This window comes from Aotus nancymaae, unplaced genomic scaffold (assembly GCF_030222135.1).
Source record: "Aotus nancymaae isolate 86718 unplaced genomic scaffold, 86718_ANA_hifiasm-v0.15.2.pri h1tg000155l, whole genome shotgun sequence".
Classification (NCBI taxonomy): Eukaryota; Metazoa; Chordata; class Mammalia; order Primates; family Aotidae; genus Aotus; species Aotus nancymaae.
Window position 1 is genome coordinate 3,139,572 of NW_026988570.1, and position 18,504 is coordinate 3,158,075.

Consider the following 18,504-nt stretch of genomic DNA (forward strand, 5'->3'; position numbering starts at 1 on the left):
TTGTTACGGTAGCCAGAGCAGACTATTATATTCACATTTTGGGGGTAAGAAAACTAAAACACAAAGAGACTGTTATTAAGTGATTTGATCAAGAGCACACAGCTCTCTGTCAGTCTGCACTGCCTCTCTGAGTTGCCCCAAAGACTATTTAGATCACATTGGAGCAAAACAAGTAAAATTTCCGCTGCATGCTTGCTACGTACAATGTTCTAATCTTGATGGAGAAGTATAAGCTCTGTGCGGGCAGAAAGCATGCCTGTCTGCTCATTTCACCCCCTCCACCCCACCGTCTAGATTGGCGTCTGGTATGTCTCAGGAATTCGGTAGGGCTGTGTTAATTAAATTACTGTATTTTGCTTTTGAAAGAAGTCACTAAAGTAGAATATTCATAAATCAGTTATAAAGTGTCTTTGTAACATATTGTAATGGCCAGTATCTAATGTCTTTTCTGCTGATCTTGTCACTTTTATCTTCATGGCCTGATAAATATTCCAAAACCTGCTCTTCCACATGCGTTTTTTTCTCAAGTAGCTTTTGTAACTCACCTGTTTGCAAAGGTCTATAAAAAGTTTATTTTCCAATGTTATTTCTTGACATCATTGTTACCAATAAAAGTTGTCCTCTGCCTGGCCCCCCTGCCCCGGCATGCTAGCTGTTTGATAAGGCTGTGAGGCCGTCCTGATTGAGCTTCAGGCACCACTGCTTTCTGGACAAAAAAGTTTGCTTTCATGGATGGCCTGCCTTCTGGATTGTGGAGCTGTGGTGTTATTATGGTGCTCTCATTGTGTAGTTGAACCATCGTGCATTTGAAATCCTGGGAAAGGATGAGTTCTCAGATTTACAGGTTTGTGTTTTTATATAATATAAGTTAACCCAAAGTAGAAATCTAAGCATTTCACCTGTTCTAATATTCTGGCTTACTCTTGTGTTTCCCATGCACGCGAATAAAATGCTGCGGTACAAAGAGAAAGGGCAGAAGCCATTAGCATAAGTGAGTCTGTATTTGCTCTAAAACCTCTGTGGCTAACCCCTCCAGTGGTCTCGAATGCCTCCTGGCACTGCGGGGCTGCGCATCCCTGGGCAGTGGCTCTTGGGAGGGGCCGGTGTGCCCCAGGACCAGCAGCCTAGCTCTCCACCATTGAGGACAATCAGCCTTTTCCCCCTCTTGACCTCCTCCCCACTCAGCAAGGCCATAGAAGCACAAGTAATTCTTAGGACTGATCTCCCTTTATTCTAGTTTAAGGAAGAAAAGGAGAAAGGGGTATAAGCTACCCATGGAAGTGCTTTGGTGTCATTTTGAGGAGTCTACAAATGACTAAACCTCCACACTGGCTAAGGTAGAGGTCGAAGCACTCATCTCTCCGGACAGCCAAGGAAGGCCAGTCCACCTGTGCAGGGTGTGTCCCCAGCTCTGGGGCTGACATGCTTTCCTCTCCTAGCATGTTCCGGAATTCCATGTGGTTAAAACATTTTTACCTTAGGGCTTTTCTAGCTTTTTTCCTCATGCACAGGAAAAAATGTTTCTCATTCCTATTCAATACTCACATCTGTGACTGAAGAAACAGTACTTATTGTAATTGTGTTTGATGCACTGCAATTTTCTACTTTATTCCCTTAAACTCAACACATACATATAGGCTGGTTGCAACCCATTAAAGTGATTTTCATCATCCACTAGTGGGCTTTGAATCACAGTATGAAAAATTTTGCCTTCGATTTAAGCTATCAGCTAATTTTTCCTAATTCACTCATCACAATTTGTTGTGGGAAATTAGTCTGCTGTTTGAAAAAAGAGAAGAATTAAGAGAAGAAAGGTAGAGATGATGGGTTTTGCCCAGTAAGACTGTTAAGTTGCCCAGGGGTAAGGGTAGGGGCAGTGAGTGTCCCAGGAGTAGAGGAGGCCATGGTAAGGCAGCTGGGGGCAGGGCAGGGCAGGGCAGGGCAGGGCAGGGCAGGGTAGGGTAGGGTAGGGTATGGCTGTGCTCCCTAAGACTGGATCGGTCTTACTTTGAATTCATTTAGTCTGACTTCCCAGTCATTCTAGAAATGAAAAAGATATTTTCTCTGCGTTTATACTTTATTTTTCTGAGGGGCACAGCGATGCTCTAAAAATGGTTGTTTCAGAAGGAAACTCTCTACTGTTCTTGTTATCTTTTGTGTCACTGGTACTCCTGCACTTGGTGGTTTTGATTTTAGAGACGGCCTCAGTCTGGAGTGCAGTGGAGTGATTTTTTGCAGACACAGGGTCTTGCTTTGTTGCCCAGGCTGGTCTCAGACTCTTGGCCTCAAGCAGTCCTTCCACCATGGCCTCTCAAAGCCTGGGATTCCAGATGTGAGCCACTGTGCTAGCCCCATGACATGTTTTTATGGGTAAAACAGAGAGATCAATATAAGTAATTCTCAACTTTAAATACCTTCACAACTATAGGAGGCAGCTGCCAGCACCTTGTTTTTCTGATGGTAATTCGTTTAGTCTAACTTCCCAGTCATTCTAGAAATGAAAGAGATATTTTCTCTGCGTTTATACTTTTTCTGAGAGGCGCAGCAATGCTCTAAAAATGATTATTTCAGAAGGAAACTTTCTACTGTTCTTATCTTTTGTATCACTGGTACTCTTGAACTTTTTGGTTTTGTTTGATTTTAGAGACAGGGCCTCAGCGTGTTGCACACAGTAAGTACTGTCCATGTGTCCCCTTGTATTTAACCACCAGAGAAACTGCGTGGAAATCCCGGTAAGCTAGGGAGTGGGGTGGTGCCCAAGTGCCCCGCGCCACTGAGCCTTGCTGTGTCTCCACAGGCCTTGGCAAGACGCGCAGGAAGACCAGCGCGCGGGACGCGTCCCCCACGCCCAGCACGGACGCCGAGTACCCAGCCAACGGCAGCGGCGCCGACCGCATCTACGACCTCAACATCCCCGCCTTTGTCAAGTTCGCCTATGTGGCCGAGAGGGAGGATGAGCTGTCCCTGGTGAAGGGGTCGCGCGTCACCGTCATGGAGAAGTGCAGTGACGGTTGGTGGCGGGGCAGCTACAACGGGCAGATCGGCTGGTTCCCCTCCAACTACGTCCTGGAAGAGGTGGACGAGGCGGCTGCGGAGTCCCCGAGCTTCCTGAGCCTGCGCAAGGGCGCCTCGCTGAGCAATGGCCAGGGCTCCCGCGTGCTGCACGTGGTCCAGACGCTGTACCCCTTCAGCTCAGTCACCGAGGAGGAGCTCAACTTCGAGAAGGGGGAAACCATGGAGGTGATCGAGAAGCCCGAGAACGACCCCGAGTGGTGGAAATGCAAAAATGCCCGAGGCCAGGTGGGCCTCGTCCCCAAAAACTACGTGGTGGTCCTCAGTGACGGGCCGGCCCTGCACCCTGCGCACGCCCCGCAGATAAGCTACACCGGGCCCTCGTCCAGCGGGCGCTTCGCAGGCAGAGAGTGGTACTACGGGAACGTGACGCGGCACCAGGCCGAGTGTGCCCTCAACGAGCGGGGCGTGGAGGGCGACTTCCTCATTAGGGACAGCGAGTCCTCGGTAAGTGCGCTGCGCCTGCAGCTCCGCCTGGAGTCAAAAATGCGCCTTGCGCGGTGGCTCTGTGTGCCACACTCTCTTCACATTGTGTGAGTACACTAGAAAGTGGGAGATGCAGATGAATGCAATTTAGTATAACGTTTTCTACTCCGTGATTTCCTTACATCTGCTTTGGGGATAATGTGTGTCCATTTCTGGAGGTGGAAGGTTAATTAAAAATATTTTGTTAGCTCACAGAGGTGGTTCTGCTTCTCTTCTAAGATTCCCCCTCTTGTATATTACGGGTTCAAACATCATTTTCTCTCCTGGTTGCCCGTTCTGTGTAAGTAGAAGGCCCGAGTGATTTACTTTGTTTCTACTCGGTCTGTGTCCCAGAGAAAGCAATCTCTGCAAGACCTGTGGCTGGTTTCTGACACTGCCTTTTGTTGTTTGCTTACTTTTTCTTTGTAAACCATATCATCCCAAGGTCATTGCGTCGCCAGGCAGCGCCACTGAGTTCATCTCTGAAAAGCTTTTAAAGCACTTAGGAGATGAATTGAAAAGAAAACAAGGGTTCTTAAGAGAGAGGAGTTTTGTGTGTGTGTGTGCAGTGAGTCGGAGATATGAGGCCACTCGACTGGGGCAGCGGACCACTTCCAGCAGTGGGCAGGCTGTGGGAGTAGTTTCAGGCATGAGGTCAATTGGAGCCTGCATCCCAGAAGGCAGCCCTTTCTGGTGTGAAGGAAATACTCCACTAGTTTTGCAAACATCTTTCCGAATACACCTTCTACAATTGAGAGACCCCCAAAACAAGCATTTAGGAGACAGAGTTTGATGTATTTGAATTGTATTGGTTCTAGTAGGCTTCAATTTCATCTTTAAATGCACACTGTAAGACTACTATGTACTACCTACTGCCACTGCTGTCCTCTGAAAAGGTTACTAGCACAATAAAAAGTGTACATTCAAGAGTCCTGTTGACTGATCTAAGAGACATTCAAAGCCCTCCAGAAAGAGGCAGCTGGGATCTGCTCCTCTTGGAGGAAGGAGCATCGTGGTGGTGGAAACTGGGCTCCTTTATGGTGTCATCAATTTTGCGGAGCCTTAGATGTACTTGGAAGGGCATGCCAGCCTGAAAGCTAACTTCATCTGAAATCTGAACTCTGAGATTTTCTTATCAAGTCACCAGGGTTTATCATTCCTGGCAAGACATCACATTGAATTGTTCTCACATGATGAGAGCTCTGTGCACCACTTCCTTTAGACCATGTTTGAAGCCTTAAGCAAATTGAGGACAGCAGCGCTTTTAACTCAATCGAGCAGAAACTTAGAGAAAGCACTGGAAAACCAATTAGAATATTAAGTGCTTGGTCCAGAGTGCTTAAGGGCTAAGGATAATGCACAAAATATGATCTTGGCTTAAAATTTTTGAGTTTGAAGAGACTTCTCAGAGGGAAGTCCTGCAGTGTGGAGACATTGGCCCCAATCATTATTCTTTCTTCTTAGGATTTGGGGAGAAGAGGAAAGACTTTAGAGGGTAAATGAAAAAGGTGTTCTCTGGGGTTGTGGCCTTAGGGAAGACCTATGGCTTTTCTGTTTAACATGCACAGGTGGTCATTGCTGTCTGAATTGAGGACCAGATCGCTTTGGATATGGAGGGATGCATGTTTTGACTGCATTTTATCTCAGAACTCTACACCACACTGTCTCAGTTGCCTTCCATTGTTAGAGAATAAGCTGACTTTTTCTAAAGAATTAAAGTACTAATTGCATTTCCTTTTAACCATTTTTTAATGGAAGCCTTTCCAGATATTTTACAGTCCTCCTTAGCTTAGAAAGTCAAGGAACAACATGTATGATTCCAGGAATATAAGGTGGAAAGGGCTTTACTGGGACTTGCATCGGCTCTTCACACGTAGCGGCACCATCTCGGTCTGAGGCTCCACGTGGCCTGATGCTGTGCAGGGCAGCTTGTCCTGATGGATCTTGCCATGACACGGGCCATTTCAGCTGTTAGTATGCGTGTGCCACGGGGATTCTGCAAGGGCCCTGAAGTGTGTTGCTTCTTTTCTCCTGACAGCAGAACCAAGCCAGGTTTGCTGCATTTCCTGTTCATAACCAAGGCTGTTCTCAGCTGTCATCTGTGACTGCTGGGGACCTGCCCTAATGGACAAGACCTTTGCTTATTTTTTTCCCACCATCCACTGCCTCCCCCCATCCCCATGTGTTTTCCTGTTCATTTTGGCATTTCACAGCCACCACCAGGCCACCAAGAGCCCTTAGGTCCATGATCTGACATAATTCCTTCACAGCATGCCAGGATGGAAAGGTTTCTGAGGGGTTCAGCCTTCCTGCAGAACTCAGAGGCAGGCATCTTCATTTAATTTCCTTTTCTTTTCTTGCAATCTTTGGGCCTGGGCCTTTATTTGAGGTTACCATATGAAGCCTGGCTTCTGGATAAGCACAGCTGTTTTTTTTGGAATGGATCTTCAAGATGTATATCAGTTTTTAAAATATCCTGAGTGATTGCAGTGTAAATGAGCTAGACCTTCGTTTGACAATATTGAGAGGTGGATATTTCAGGGAAAACAAACCATTGCTATATCCTGCGCTCTCCACTATCAGTAAGTGCTGGGTATTTCAGAAGTATCTGTTGGGTATGTTAGATGAATCAGTGAACCAACAAACGAAAGAACCTGTTGGGCTCTTTTTCCTGCCCTAAACCTCAGTACCTACTGCTTGTTCTTCCATTTCTTCCTTTTCCCCTGCTCTCCTCTTTCAATTGTCATTTATTGTTAGTAGCTAAAGGTGATGCATTGTTATTGCTTATTCTCCATATTTCATTATCATACCTTCATCTGTGGGTCATACCTGCTTTCATCTAGAAAACTCAGAAATTTTACTCACCCTGTGTGTGTTCATAAATCTTTACATGTTACATTTCATCCGCATTGATTCTATGGATGTGGATATAAAGCTGTACTTAAAATGAACAGTGATCGTTTACTGGGTTTCCGGTAAACTGGACAAGTTGTCAATATTTTATTTTCTTAATTGCTGCATCCCCCATCCTTGTAACGGTTGCTTGGGAAGTGACAGATCACAACTAGGGTATGGTTGGAATAGGTGCAGAACTGAGCTGCGTGACTTGCTGGGCAGCATCAGCCACAGGTCTGGGAGGCTGTTTTCCTCTGTAAGATTTTAAATCCCTAAGAGATCACATACTTATTCTTTCTGCCTAGGACTTGGGAAGAAGAGGAAAGACTTTAGAGGGTAGATGAAAAAGGTGTTCTCTGGGGTTGTGGCCTTAGGGAAGACATATTTATTATGTCCTGCAATAGTATTAGGTACTAATATTTTTGTGATAATATACATTGATTCAAATAGAGAAAAACTCTCTTGCTAAGGATAATTTAATGCACATATTGGCCATACTAAAAGTTGATGGATATTTCATTTCTCTTTTTTAAAATATACTAAAAGTAATTGACCAGAAAATAATTAGAATAGTTCCTTTCTGTATTTTTAAAATTATATTTCTTATAGAAATCATAACTTCTACCCAAAACTCTATTTTCAGCAATTTCATTATTCCATTTCTCTAAGTAGTGATTCTCAAACTGTATGTAGCGTGTAGAATCGCCTTGAGGCCTGTTAAAACAGAAATTGCCAGGTCCTTCCTGCAATGGTCCTGATTCATGAGGTCTGGGGCCCAAGAATCTGCACTTCTATTAATAGCACATTTCTTGGTAGTGAGATTGCTGCTTTGGGGACCACACTTTGAAAACCCTTGATCCCTATGATGCATTTTTAGTGGTTTTATACATTCTCACAGCTGTTATTAAAATCATTTCTACATAATACTACATTTCCAAGAATTATAAAAATATTGTCGTAAAGCTTAGCTTTATTTACAACTATAGCTTTTGTTGAGTGGAATTTATCTCTTGAAGTGTATTTCTGTTGAGTTTTTTGTTTTGTTTTGTTTTGCTGTTTAGAGTTTGAAAATAAACGTGCTGTATTTGCTGTGTTTCTGCTGGTGAATTGGAAGGAGGTAGATTGTTAGAGCAAAGTGAAAACTGCTTCCAGGTCACCTCTGAAGATGGGGGGCAATTGAGTGAATTCCTTCAGTGATTTCCTGACAAGCTGCCTAGATTCATGGTTAGGCTTCCATCTGTAGGTGTTTCTTCATAAATGAATTAATGTTAAGCTGACTTAACCTTAGGTTGCTGTGAGCAGTGCCAGTAGGCATCTTTCCAGTTTCAAAGATAACAAGTTCATTTTAATTGCCAGGCTTTTTGTCCAGTACCAAATGGAAGTTTTAAGCCTGGGTTTTTGTAATATTTCTAATTTTAAGCATATTTAACTCTTGAAGATGGAAGGGTCTGGAAGATCATGCAGTACAGGCTGTTATCTAGAAGTTGAGTGCTCATCACCTGATTCTGATTCTCAAATGGGCCAGAGCCCTTAAAGACTGCCTTCTCCACCCTGGCTGGCTCTTCAGTGCCGGCCTTTAAAACAGACGAGCAATATACCATGCACTGGGATCTGTGAACACAAGAGTCTTATTAAAAGCTAGTGTTTTTAGTACAGTAAGTAGCAAATGGTCAGTATCATGTTCATAATTTCTTTTGGGACCATGGCTACTGGTTTTTCCCAGAAGGTGGTGATGTGCTGGCCTCATTCTGTGAGTACTCCACGGTTATTTATCACGCACTGGACTTAAAATTGCAGCTGTGGCTGCAGAATAATCTGTGACTATGTTGGCTTATAGATGTAGATGTCTCTTTGGTTTACAGAATACACTGTGTTACCGTGTCCTACAGTAACATGTGTCCAGTACAGTAACATGCCATGCAGGTTTGTAGCTGAGGAGCAACAGGCCATACCCTATAGCCTAAGTGTGTAGTAGGCTGGACCATCTAGGTTTGTGTAAGTTCACCCTGATGTTTGCACAGTGACCAAATCACCTAATTATGCATTTCTAAGAACATATCCTGTCATTAAGCTACACATAGCTGTGTGTGTGTGTGTACACACACACACACACACACACATATATGTATGTAAAATGGCCATTCTGGTAGGTGTGAGGTGGTAGCTCATTGTGGTTTTGATTTGCATCACCACATAACCTTTTAATCTCAGCTTTACATTTTGCTTGTCTTCTTTCAGCGGGCATATGTCTCCCCTTTCAAGTTGTATTTCTGTGTGGAGTCTCTCATTTATTTATCTGGGGATGTTTCTCATGGCACTATTGCTAGGCATTTCTTTAACATGACCTTTATAGCATGGCAAGAGCAGCATAGAGTAACAAAACAGAGTTTCAGATCCCTGTGGAGTTTATAACACAAAAAGCAATTTACTATAAATAAGTTCATTGTGTAATAACTGATGGTGGAGTCATTTGTAGACTGGTCTGCTTACCCATCTTCCTCTACTGCGTTTCATTTTAGCATTTTAAAAATTCCAACTACAGTATTGGAAGTATAACAGAATCAAGCATAGATGCTGCCACAGGTGAACTGGAGAATACCCAAAATGTATAGTTTTCTTCAGCCTCCATCCATGGCAGTAATTCCAAAGTGTGGTTCCCAGACCAGCAGCATCAGCATCACCAGCAAACTTGCTACAGCGCAGATTGTCCCGGCCTGCTGCCTATGAATCTCTGGGGTAGGGCTCTGCAACCTTGGTTTGAAGAAGCCCTCTGGGTCCTTTTTTTCCTTCCAAATCCTGAGAACCTATGAACCCATGAATACTTGTGATGCTCCACTTTGAGAACCACCACCTTGTGGAGTATGCAGTTGATTCAAGCCCTTTTGCCTACTGTTGTGTTACATGGCAAAATTCTGACTTAAATGATCACTCAGTCACATCAGGTATGACACTGTGGAAAGACAAAGAATAACAAGGACAATATTCTAAAGGTCTATATGGTAAGGGATTACATGTGACTTTAGGAAATACATTTGGGGGTAGGGAGGGCTAAACACACTCATGCATCCTAACAAGAAAGTGGACAGGGAACGCTCCGTTTGCCTAGATTAAGTAGATGGGACTTGGAGGGCTGCTTTGTAGTTGATGATTGATTTTCATCATTGATGTAAATAAGATTACTTCCAAAGTTAATTAGATGAATATTTGTCATGTCAGTGTGGATTGGCTTCAGGCCTGCGGAGTAAATATTTTATAGGGTGAACATTGATAGGAGAATAGGAAATGCTGGTGAGACTCATCACACTTGGGGCAAGGAAGAGATAATCTGATGTAAAAACAAAGAGCATAGGGTCAGGTGACAGCAGCGTAAGTATAGACAGGAGTTGATTTTGATTAAAAGAAGACTACCTTAGACGGCTAGGGCAGGTGACTGAATAGAATGGTAAAACTGAAAGGCAGTTTTTCTAAGATAAAAACCGAGAAACTATTAATCAGTGGATTACAATTTGCCTCTAACCCATTTGTTCTCAATTCTGGGAGGTAAATGAACCACTTCTGCGGACAGAAGAGTGCCTTCTGTAAAAAAGTAAAAGGAGAAAAACATCTTTACCAAAAGAAAAGAATGATACAACATGTGATAAGAAACCAACAGGGTGACGTCTCTCTGGGGGTGGAAGGAGTGTTATGTGCAAATTGTTGATGCTCGGGGACTTCAGCATGGCCGGAGATCAGTCCACGGTCTGTGTGGGAGGCCTGGTGAATCACACAATTTCTACCCTCATCTTTTCATAAAGTCCAAAGTGAAAGATAAGGAGAAATTTTAAGGTTTAAAGAACCAGCAGTACCTGGAGCAAGGCCCCTTCCTCTTATTTTCTCATGGCCATTGTGTTTAGAAGAAAATCGCATTAATATGTAAGCTTTCAGGGATGGAGGAAGAAATGAAGGATATTAAAGTCTGTCCTCGGCATTCATTTTTTTCCTCCTATGAGAAAGCAATGATTAAATCTTGAGAGAGGGATAGGCATGTCTGATCAGGACATCTGTTTTATAAAACTGCAAAGGTGCTTTTCAGCAAGTATTCGAGGAAATGGATCAAACTGGTGAAGCCGTCGAGATGGGATCACAGCATGTGCTCTCTGCTGTTCTTTTCTAGTACCACTTATCACGAGCACAAATTGCAAAGAGATGAGGTGTTAAGAATTACCTAAAGGAATGAATAATGTAAGAGGTCAAAATTAGAAATTTGTAAGTCTACGTGTTTGTTGAACCCTAGATACTCTGAGCCCAGTGTGGGGATGTGGAGTTAAATAGGGTTCTTGCACTTAATTATATTCAAACACAGAAACTAAAGCCTAAACAGAAACAACAGTGATCACAGAGGCCCTGAGAGAGGTTGGTTTTCCACCACCCTTATATTAATTGTCCTTAGATTCCACTTGGAAAATGACTTTCTGAAAAGAGGGGTCGAATGAATGAGTTGTACTAATTGTTCATTCTCCAGAACCATTGATTCAAAAACTATAAGGATAGAAAAATCATTCCTTATAAGGAATAGTCATAGAAGGATGTAACAGGAAGGAGTGTCTAATGTTAGAAAATTTGAAAATTTGCCTAGTAATCACAGAGAAATTACTATATACCAAGTAAGTACAATGTTTGGACATGGAAAGTGTAGGAAATTGGGACAGTGGGAGGTAGCACAAAGGTGGCAATTGCAGAGGAGAAATCAAAGGGCAGATGTTTCAAAACCCCAGGACTGAGTCTAGTTTAGTCCAGCCATAGAAAATTTTAATGAGTGTCATGTCCATCTATGATGGCTTAAAAAGATGCCCATAAATTCCTTGGTACTCTGCTTCAGAAGGTGGAGCCTGACTCTCTTCCCTTGAGCATGGGCTGCACTGAGCAACTCACTTCTAATGACCAAGATGTGGCAGAAGCAATGGAGAGCAGCTTCCGACACACGTGCTGTGGCTGCCTCTTTGCGCTTTCTTGGGTCACTTGATCTAGAGTGAGCCAGCTACCATGTTGCAAGTACATTCAAGTAGCCCTGCAGAGCCACCCAGGGGTTCATGTGAGCACACTGCCTTGGAAGTAGAGCTTGCATCTCTAGTCAAGCCTTCAGATGACTGCAGCCTCAGCCAGCATCTTGACTGCATGTTTCAAAAATGTGTTAAGATTCTTTGACAAGCTTAAATGTAGAGTACTCTACCATACTATCAATACTGTAGTACTTGTTGAGGAGTGAGTGTGGCATGGTCCTTTTTCATCTGATTTCTTGAAGTCTGTTCTAGGAAGCCAACCATGGAAGGACTACAACAGATGAGAACAGGACTGATGGAGTTGCTTTCATGGGAATCATTCCCTGGCCCCCTCTGGAGGCAGAGTTGTTTTGGGTCAGGAGTAACTCTTATCTCCATCAGATGCAAGGACTGGCTCACTTTGAAAGGAAGAGCCCGTATAGCACTGTCCCCAGCAGTGTCCCAGCTTTCCCATCAGGGGAAATTCCCTAAGAGGGATGTCTGGAACAGAGCCAGAGTCCTCAGGACAGAGTCGGAAGGGCATCCACAGACTGGGGCTCCCTCCATTATGGGCTGCTTTGCCCATAAATCGCATTCCCATCTTTTTCTGGTGACTAAAATTTGTTGGTGGCTCCAACACTGCTGATGTTTGTTCCAAATTTTCTTCCAGTTCTCAAACTGCATCAGCGTCTTCAGGCTTATTAAAACGAGGGTGCTGGAGGTTAAAACACAGATGGCTGGGCTCTACCCCAAGATTTCTGCTGCAGCAGGCTGGGCAGAGCCTAAGAATTTGCTTTTATTTTTTTAATTTAATTTTTTTGAGATAGGGTCTCTGTCATCCAGGCTGGAGTGCAGTGGCCTTATCATAGCTCACTGTAGCCTTGACCTCCTGGGCTCAAGTGATCCTCCCACCCCAGCCTCCCAAGTAGCTGGGACCACAGGTATACACCACCACATCTGGCTAATTATTTAAAATTTTGAGTAGAGATAGGGTCTCACTATGTTGCCCAGACTGGTGTCAAAGTCCTGGCCTCAAGCAATCCTGCCACCATGGTGTCGCAAAGTGCAGGGACTACAGATGTGAGCCACCATGGCTAGCACCTGAGAATTTGCTTTCTAACCAGCTCCCAGAGAATGCTGATGCTGCCAGTCTTATCTTCACACTTCACTTAGAGGTGTTCAGTGGTAACATGTAACGGTGTATGTTAGTATATAGGTTGTTCTTTTTAAGATTTCCTACAGAAAATCTCAGTTTAAATTAAAGAACACTCCCAAACTTCTAGCACTCCTGCTTGGCATAAATTGGTTCTACATCCTTAACTTTAAGGTTTCTGCTCAGGAGCCCATGGAATTAAAAATTACCTTTTCTGCTGCGAAAATTTTATTGCTGCAACTCACGCATGCATACAGGCGCACACACACCATGATGTTAAATTAAGGAGCTTGAATTAAAAGCAAATTTCCCTATGCAGAAAGTCATCTGTTGATCATTTGGCTTAATTAAAATTGGGTGTATCATATATTTACCACGATTCACTCCCATACTGCCTCCACTAAAACTGATGCCACTTTATCTCTAAGTTGATAAAAGTATCTATAAAACTAGTACAGTACCTGGCTTATGTTAAACTCTACAAGTGAGAGTGTCCTTCATCTTTTCCTAAAGGCACAATTTCTAGTACAGAATATACATATTTACAGAATAATCATCTGTAGGCTGAGGCCTAATCTGAGATTAACCTTCTGGTTTCTTCCTGGAGTTTAATCCAGGAGCATTCCCTGGGCCTCCTCTAAGACATAGAGCCCTGGGTTTCACATGGCAATGAGACGGGGCTTTTTCCCTCGAAGGTTTGTTTTTATTTGATCTGTTTGGGGCAGAAGCATGCACAAATACAAACTATACTTACAATTGTTCCTTTCATTCTTTTCTGTTAACAGCTGTGGCTGGTGGGTGAGCCGGGCTGCCTTGCACAATTTGAGTTTTCTCAGATACTCATTCCCCTGTGTTGTCATTGGTGTAAATGGAGTGATTCCTTATTTTGCAAAGGTTGCCCACTTATCAAACATTTATTTGGGCTTTTGTGAACTCTGTGATAGACAGTGGCCTAGGCCTTTGTTCACTGTCTGGAGGTCCTACTGGGAGGTCTTCAAGCAGGGCCCCAAGCTCCTGGACCCCAGAGCAGGAAGTTCCTGGGCTTTGAGAAAAGCAGAAAGCTGGTGTGGGAATTCCATGCAGAATTTTATTAGGCTGTGGTCCTGCCACTGGCAGGCATGTACTGATGCTACCTAGCAAGCCAGGGGTGCAGCACTTACCTTGTGGACCAGACTCCCTTCTCCACTCCACCAGCCACACTGCCCCTTGGGTGCCGCAGAAGCAGAACCTTCTTCCCTTTCTTCACCGAGGTGCCAATTTCTCAAGCACTCTCTACCAGCCCTGCCTCTGCATTATCCAGAGGGCTCTCCTGCCCCCACCCGGTGCATACCTGTGTGTGCACGTACATTCATATACTCACACACGTGCACTTACGCTACATATTCTCTCTCAATATTCACATACGCACACACATAGAGTTCATACCTGTGTGTGTACACACATACAGTCACACGCTACACATTCTGTCTTAATACTCACATACTCCCTCTCACATATGCACACGTTCACACACTTAGAGCTCTGGTAGCTCATGTTCCTCTCCCATGCAACTCTGGTGTTTTCTTCATAGAACTTACTGCCCTGTGCAGCCATCTGTCCACCTCTGTTTATCCACCTCTATTTATATGCACTGAATTGTCACGGAGCATATATCCCGCATGCGTGCACACACATATCCAGGGCACAGCCTGCCTGGCATGTGTTACTAACTAATTGTTATTTGTTTAATTAATTAATCAAAACTTGATATTTTTATAAAAGAACATTTGTCATTCATTTATCTTCTTTTCTGCATGTTGTTCAGGAAATGAGAGAAAAGCTAATTTTTTTTTTTTTCCGAGACGGAGTTTCACTCTTGTTGCCCAGGCCAGAGTGCAATGGCTCAATCTCAGCTGACTGCAACCTCTGCCTCCTGGGTTCAAGCAGTTCTCCTGCCTCAGCCTCCCGAGTAGCTGGGATTACAGTTGCACATCACCACACCCAGCTAATTTTGTATTTTAGTACAGACAGAGTTTCACCATGTTGGCCAGGCTGGTCTCAGACTCCTGGCCACAGGTAATATGCCTGCCTCGGCCTCCCAAAGTGCTGGGATTACAGGCATGAGCCACTGCACCCAGCCAATAAAAGACCCATTTTAATTAAAATAATGAAATGTTTCTAAAAATTCTGAAATATAACTAAGGCACTGACATATCACAGAATTTAAATATTTTTCGATAAAATCTGTAATCAAACCATAGTTCAGCTTCCTCTGGGAGATTGTGAACTGTGTTTAAAATGCAACCAGAATTTTCCACTGCTCTTTATATTTTTAAATGCTTAGAATTAGAAAATTTTTGATGTCTTAATTTCTAATAGTGTTAGACATCAGAAGTAGTAATATTTCTAGCTACTGCCTACATACAAACCGCTCAATAAATTCCCAGTTTATCAAAAAATAGTTTGGTAAATAAAAAATGACAAATTTCTTGAGCAGTCAGGTCAGCACTGTATATTCCATAATGAGGTGCTGTATATTCCATAATGAGTCTGCACTTTTCAAATAACTAAAACACATTTAGCACTGAAACTGGGCTAAGCACAGTGTAATTTTTCTTCTGTTCAGAACTTCAGAATCATGGACTGCCTCCGGGTGTTTCTGAACATCAGATGCTATTCTAGATATAAAACAGAGACCCGGCCAGGCACGGTGATTCATGCCTGTAATCCCAGCACTTTGGGAGGCCAAGGCAGGCAGATTTCCTGAGGTCAGGAGTTCGAGACCAGCCTGGCCAACATGAGGAGACCCTGTCTCTACTAAAAATACAAAATGTATCGGTGCGTGGTGGCGGGTGCGTATAGACCCAGCTACTCGGGAGGCTGAGGCAGGAGAATCGCTGGAACCCCGGGGATGGAGGTTGGTTTCAGTGAGCCAAGATTGCACCACTCCACTCCAGCCTAGGCAAAAGAGTGAAACTCCATCTCAAATTAAAAAAAAAAAAAAAAAAAAAAAGGGTGGTTTGGATTTAGACACGCGGGAGATGCGGATGGAAGTACCCAGAGGGTTCAGAGTCAGTCGAGCGAGCCTCAGGCCACCCAGCGGTGGCGCCCACGTCCTGGGCCTCCCCGTGCTGGACAGGCACTCCCAGCTGTGGCCCGGCGGTAACTGTGTTCTGTTTCCTCCGCAGCCCAGCGACTTCTCCGTGTCCCTTAAAGCGTCAGGGAAGAACAAACACTTCAAGGTGCAGCTCGTGGACAATGTCTACTGCATTGGGCAGCGGCGCTTCCATACCATGGACGAGCTGGTGGAACACTACAAAAAGGCGCCCATCTTCACCAGCGAGCACGGGGAGAAGCTCTACCTCGTCAGGGCCCTGCAGTGACGGCGCCCGGCCCCACGCTCGCCTCTTGGTGGCGCTACCGCTCGGCCCTGCCGCAGAGGCTCCTCCTGTGGGGACGGCCCCGACGGCTTCCCAGCGAGTCTCTCTTTATGTTCAGGTCGCTTGGTCGGTTTGTCTCCCATTCGCCATCCAGGCCTCACCCACACTCGAGCCCACCCGGCCGGCCAGCTTTAGAGGAGGGGAGGAGCAGGGCGAGTTCACGTTATTCCTTTTCCATTGGAAACGGCACTTGTGCATTCAACTCATTGCCGCTCACAGAACCCCTCATGACAAAGACACGGGACACCTGTGAGCGCGTGAGCGAGCCTCAGGCCACCCAGCGGCAACACCCGCGTCCTGGGCCCTCCACGTGCTGGGCAGAGCAGGTGCAATGGCCCCAGTCCTAGCAGCCCTCGCCCGTGTCCTGTGCCCTTACATGGCTCCCGGACCCTGCAGGGAGCCGACATGTTTGCTGATAGCAATACTGGAACTACCGGGTGCGATGGCAGTGAGGAGACTGCCCAGTGCCTTTGGGGCTGTGCTTGCAATAAAGAAAGAGTTTCCTGGAAAGGCAGTCTGCAAAAGAGGGAACCGGTGACTCAGAAAGACAGATGTTTTGGTAATTTACCCCAAATGTGCCATCCACATAGTGCTTTTTCCTCTTGCCCTTTGGCTTGTTTGAATCTCACAATTATGTATTTAATTCTCAAAGAAATATGTATCTGTAGCTGTTTGTTGACACTAATACAGATGATTAAGGAAAACAACTGATCTTTGGGGAAGGGAGCTACCAACACTTTATACACACACACACACACACACGCACACACACACTATATATATATTATTTACAGGGAAAATTTTCAGGGTTTACAGAAGAGTATGTGATTGGTAGTAAGAGACACACAGAATGTTTATAAAGAAATTGCATTTTCTTTTTCCTTTACATTTGAACTTCTTTATAGTTTAAATATACCGTCTTGAGATGGCACATTCCTACAATTGAAGAAGGGGTCTTGAGATCCCCTAAACTTGCATACCCAGTTTTTTGGATATTGTAATAAAAAAAAAGTATTATGACGAGGCTCTATGTGTATTTATCTTTGGGAAAACTCCGATTCAATCATGGGAGAGTAATTACTGCAGCATTTCCTGAATGCTCATTGCAGAGCGGGAGTCATTTATAGAGAAGAGCTTCACATTTATTACTTGCGTGTTTTCATTTTCTACTGCCACATTTTTGTATATTGAAATAATGAGTTTTAATTAGTGAAACTCCAAGGGAACTCAGAATCTCAGGCTTGGTCTGAACTTTGCTCTTTGGAAAGTATTTGTTTAGAAATATGTTGTTGAACTGTTGACAGCCAGCACTCTCACACTGTGTCCCCCACAGCTGACTCACATTTGTCCTCTCGATCAGGAGCATTTATTGATGTGCCGGGTCCTGGGGATGCAGAGTCACATGACATGGCATTCGTGCCCTCCTAGGCCAATCATGTATCAAGCGCTCCCTCTGTGCCAGGCACTGTGCCCCCATTTGTTCCTCATCATACCCCCATGAGGTGGGGCCTTGCTATCCCCATTTTATAGATGAGGAAAATGAGGCCCACAGGCAATGCACCCAACACGTGGCTGCTGCATGGTGGAGCCAGGATCCGCAGCCAAGGATCTGCTCCAGCACCAGACCCTTCCAACCCCAACCTAGGAAGGCGTTGGGGAGAAGCAAGGTGTTGGACACTTACTCTACCATGCGTGTTCCCTGTGAGGTCATTGTATCTTTCTGTTGCCTTAGATTATGACAAATTAGAAGTCTGGTGTCTTGTACCTGAGGTTGATGGCACCCAGTCATTGTGAATAGACATTCAGGTGAGTGAGGGAGATCATTACATGAGACAGAATACATCCAGGGAAAAACCAGTTCCTCCAGACTCTTTCAGGTCTCACTAATGAGAACGACATTTTGACCTGATGCTGGAATCCCACCAAATACTGAGGGCCTGGACTCGAGCAAATTACTCAGCATCTCTGAATGTTTGCTCCCGCATCAAGTGGGGCTCCAATCCACAGGGTTGTGCAAGGGTTAGCTGGAGTTGCCCTGGTGAGGGTGCTTGCGCGAGTGCTACCTAACAGTGATGGATGCCCATGGGGCGTGGCCTGCATGTGTCAAGGGATTTGCTCAACATTTTTCTCACTTGGAACTAACTCATAGGTGCCCTGTTAGGGACTTTCTCAGGGCCCCCCTGAAGAGCTGGCTGCCTCAGACCCTCAGTGTGATCCTTAGCAGTCTTAGGGCCAATGCACCCTGCTTCTTAAAGCTTAGACTCCTCAAGTGTTGGAAGAGGGGTTGCTTCAACAAGCTGCTGAGCTGTCTTTCATTAGAAGCTCAAACCAAAAGCTGCACTCAGCCATACTCGGCACTCGCCTTCTTACCTGCTCTGCAGTGGCTGGCGAATTCACATCCCTAAAAATGATCCTCTTTAGGGCAGGAAACATTTTGTTTTCTCCTTAAGGGTTAGGAGTGGGGTGGGATGGTAGGAAAAAG

At 44.7% G+C, this 18,504-nt stretch overlaps 1 protein-coding gene across 5 annotated transcripts in view; it reads left to right on the forward strand.

Moving 5' to 3' along the window:
* The window catches only part of NCK2 (NCK adaptor protein 2), a 148,023-nt gene extending 130,976 nt beyond the window's left edge, over positions 1-17,047 (forward strand). For all 5 annotated transcript variants that reach the window (XM_021670976.2, XM_064371693.1, XM_064371694.1 and 2 more), the window contains 2 exons: positions 2,798-3,519; positions 15,771-17,047. In XM_021670976.2, coding sequence (XP_021526651.1) covers positions 2,798-3,519; positions 15,771-15,965 — 917 coding nt within the window. In that variant the 3' untranslated portion in view covers positions 15,966-17,047. The remainder of the gene's footprint in view (positions 1-2,797; positions 3,520-15,770) is intronic.
* Positions 17,048-18,504: the final 1,457 nt, after the last annotated feature.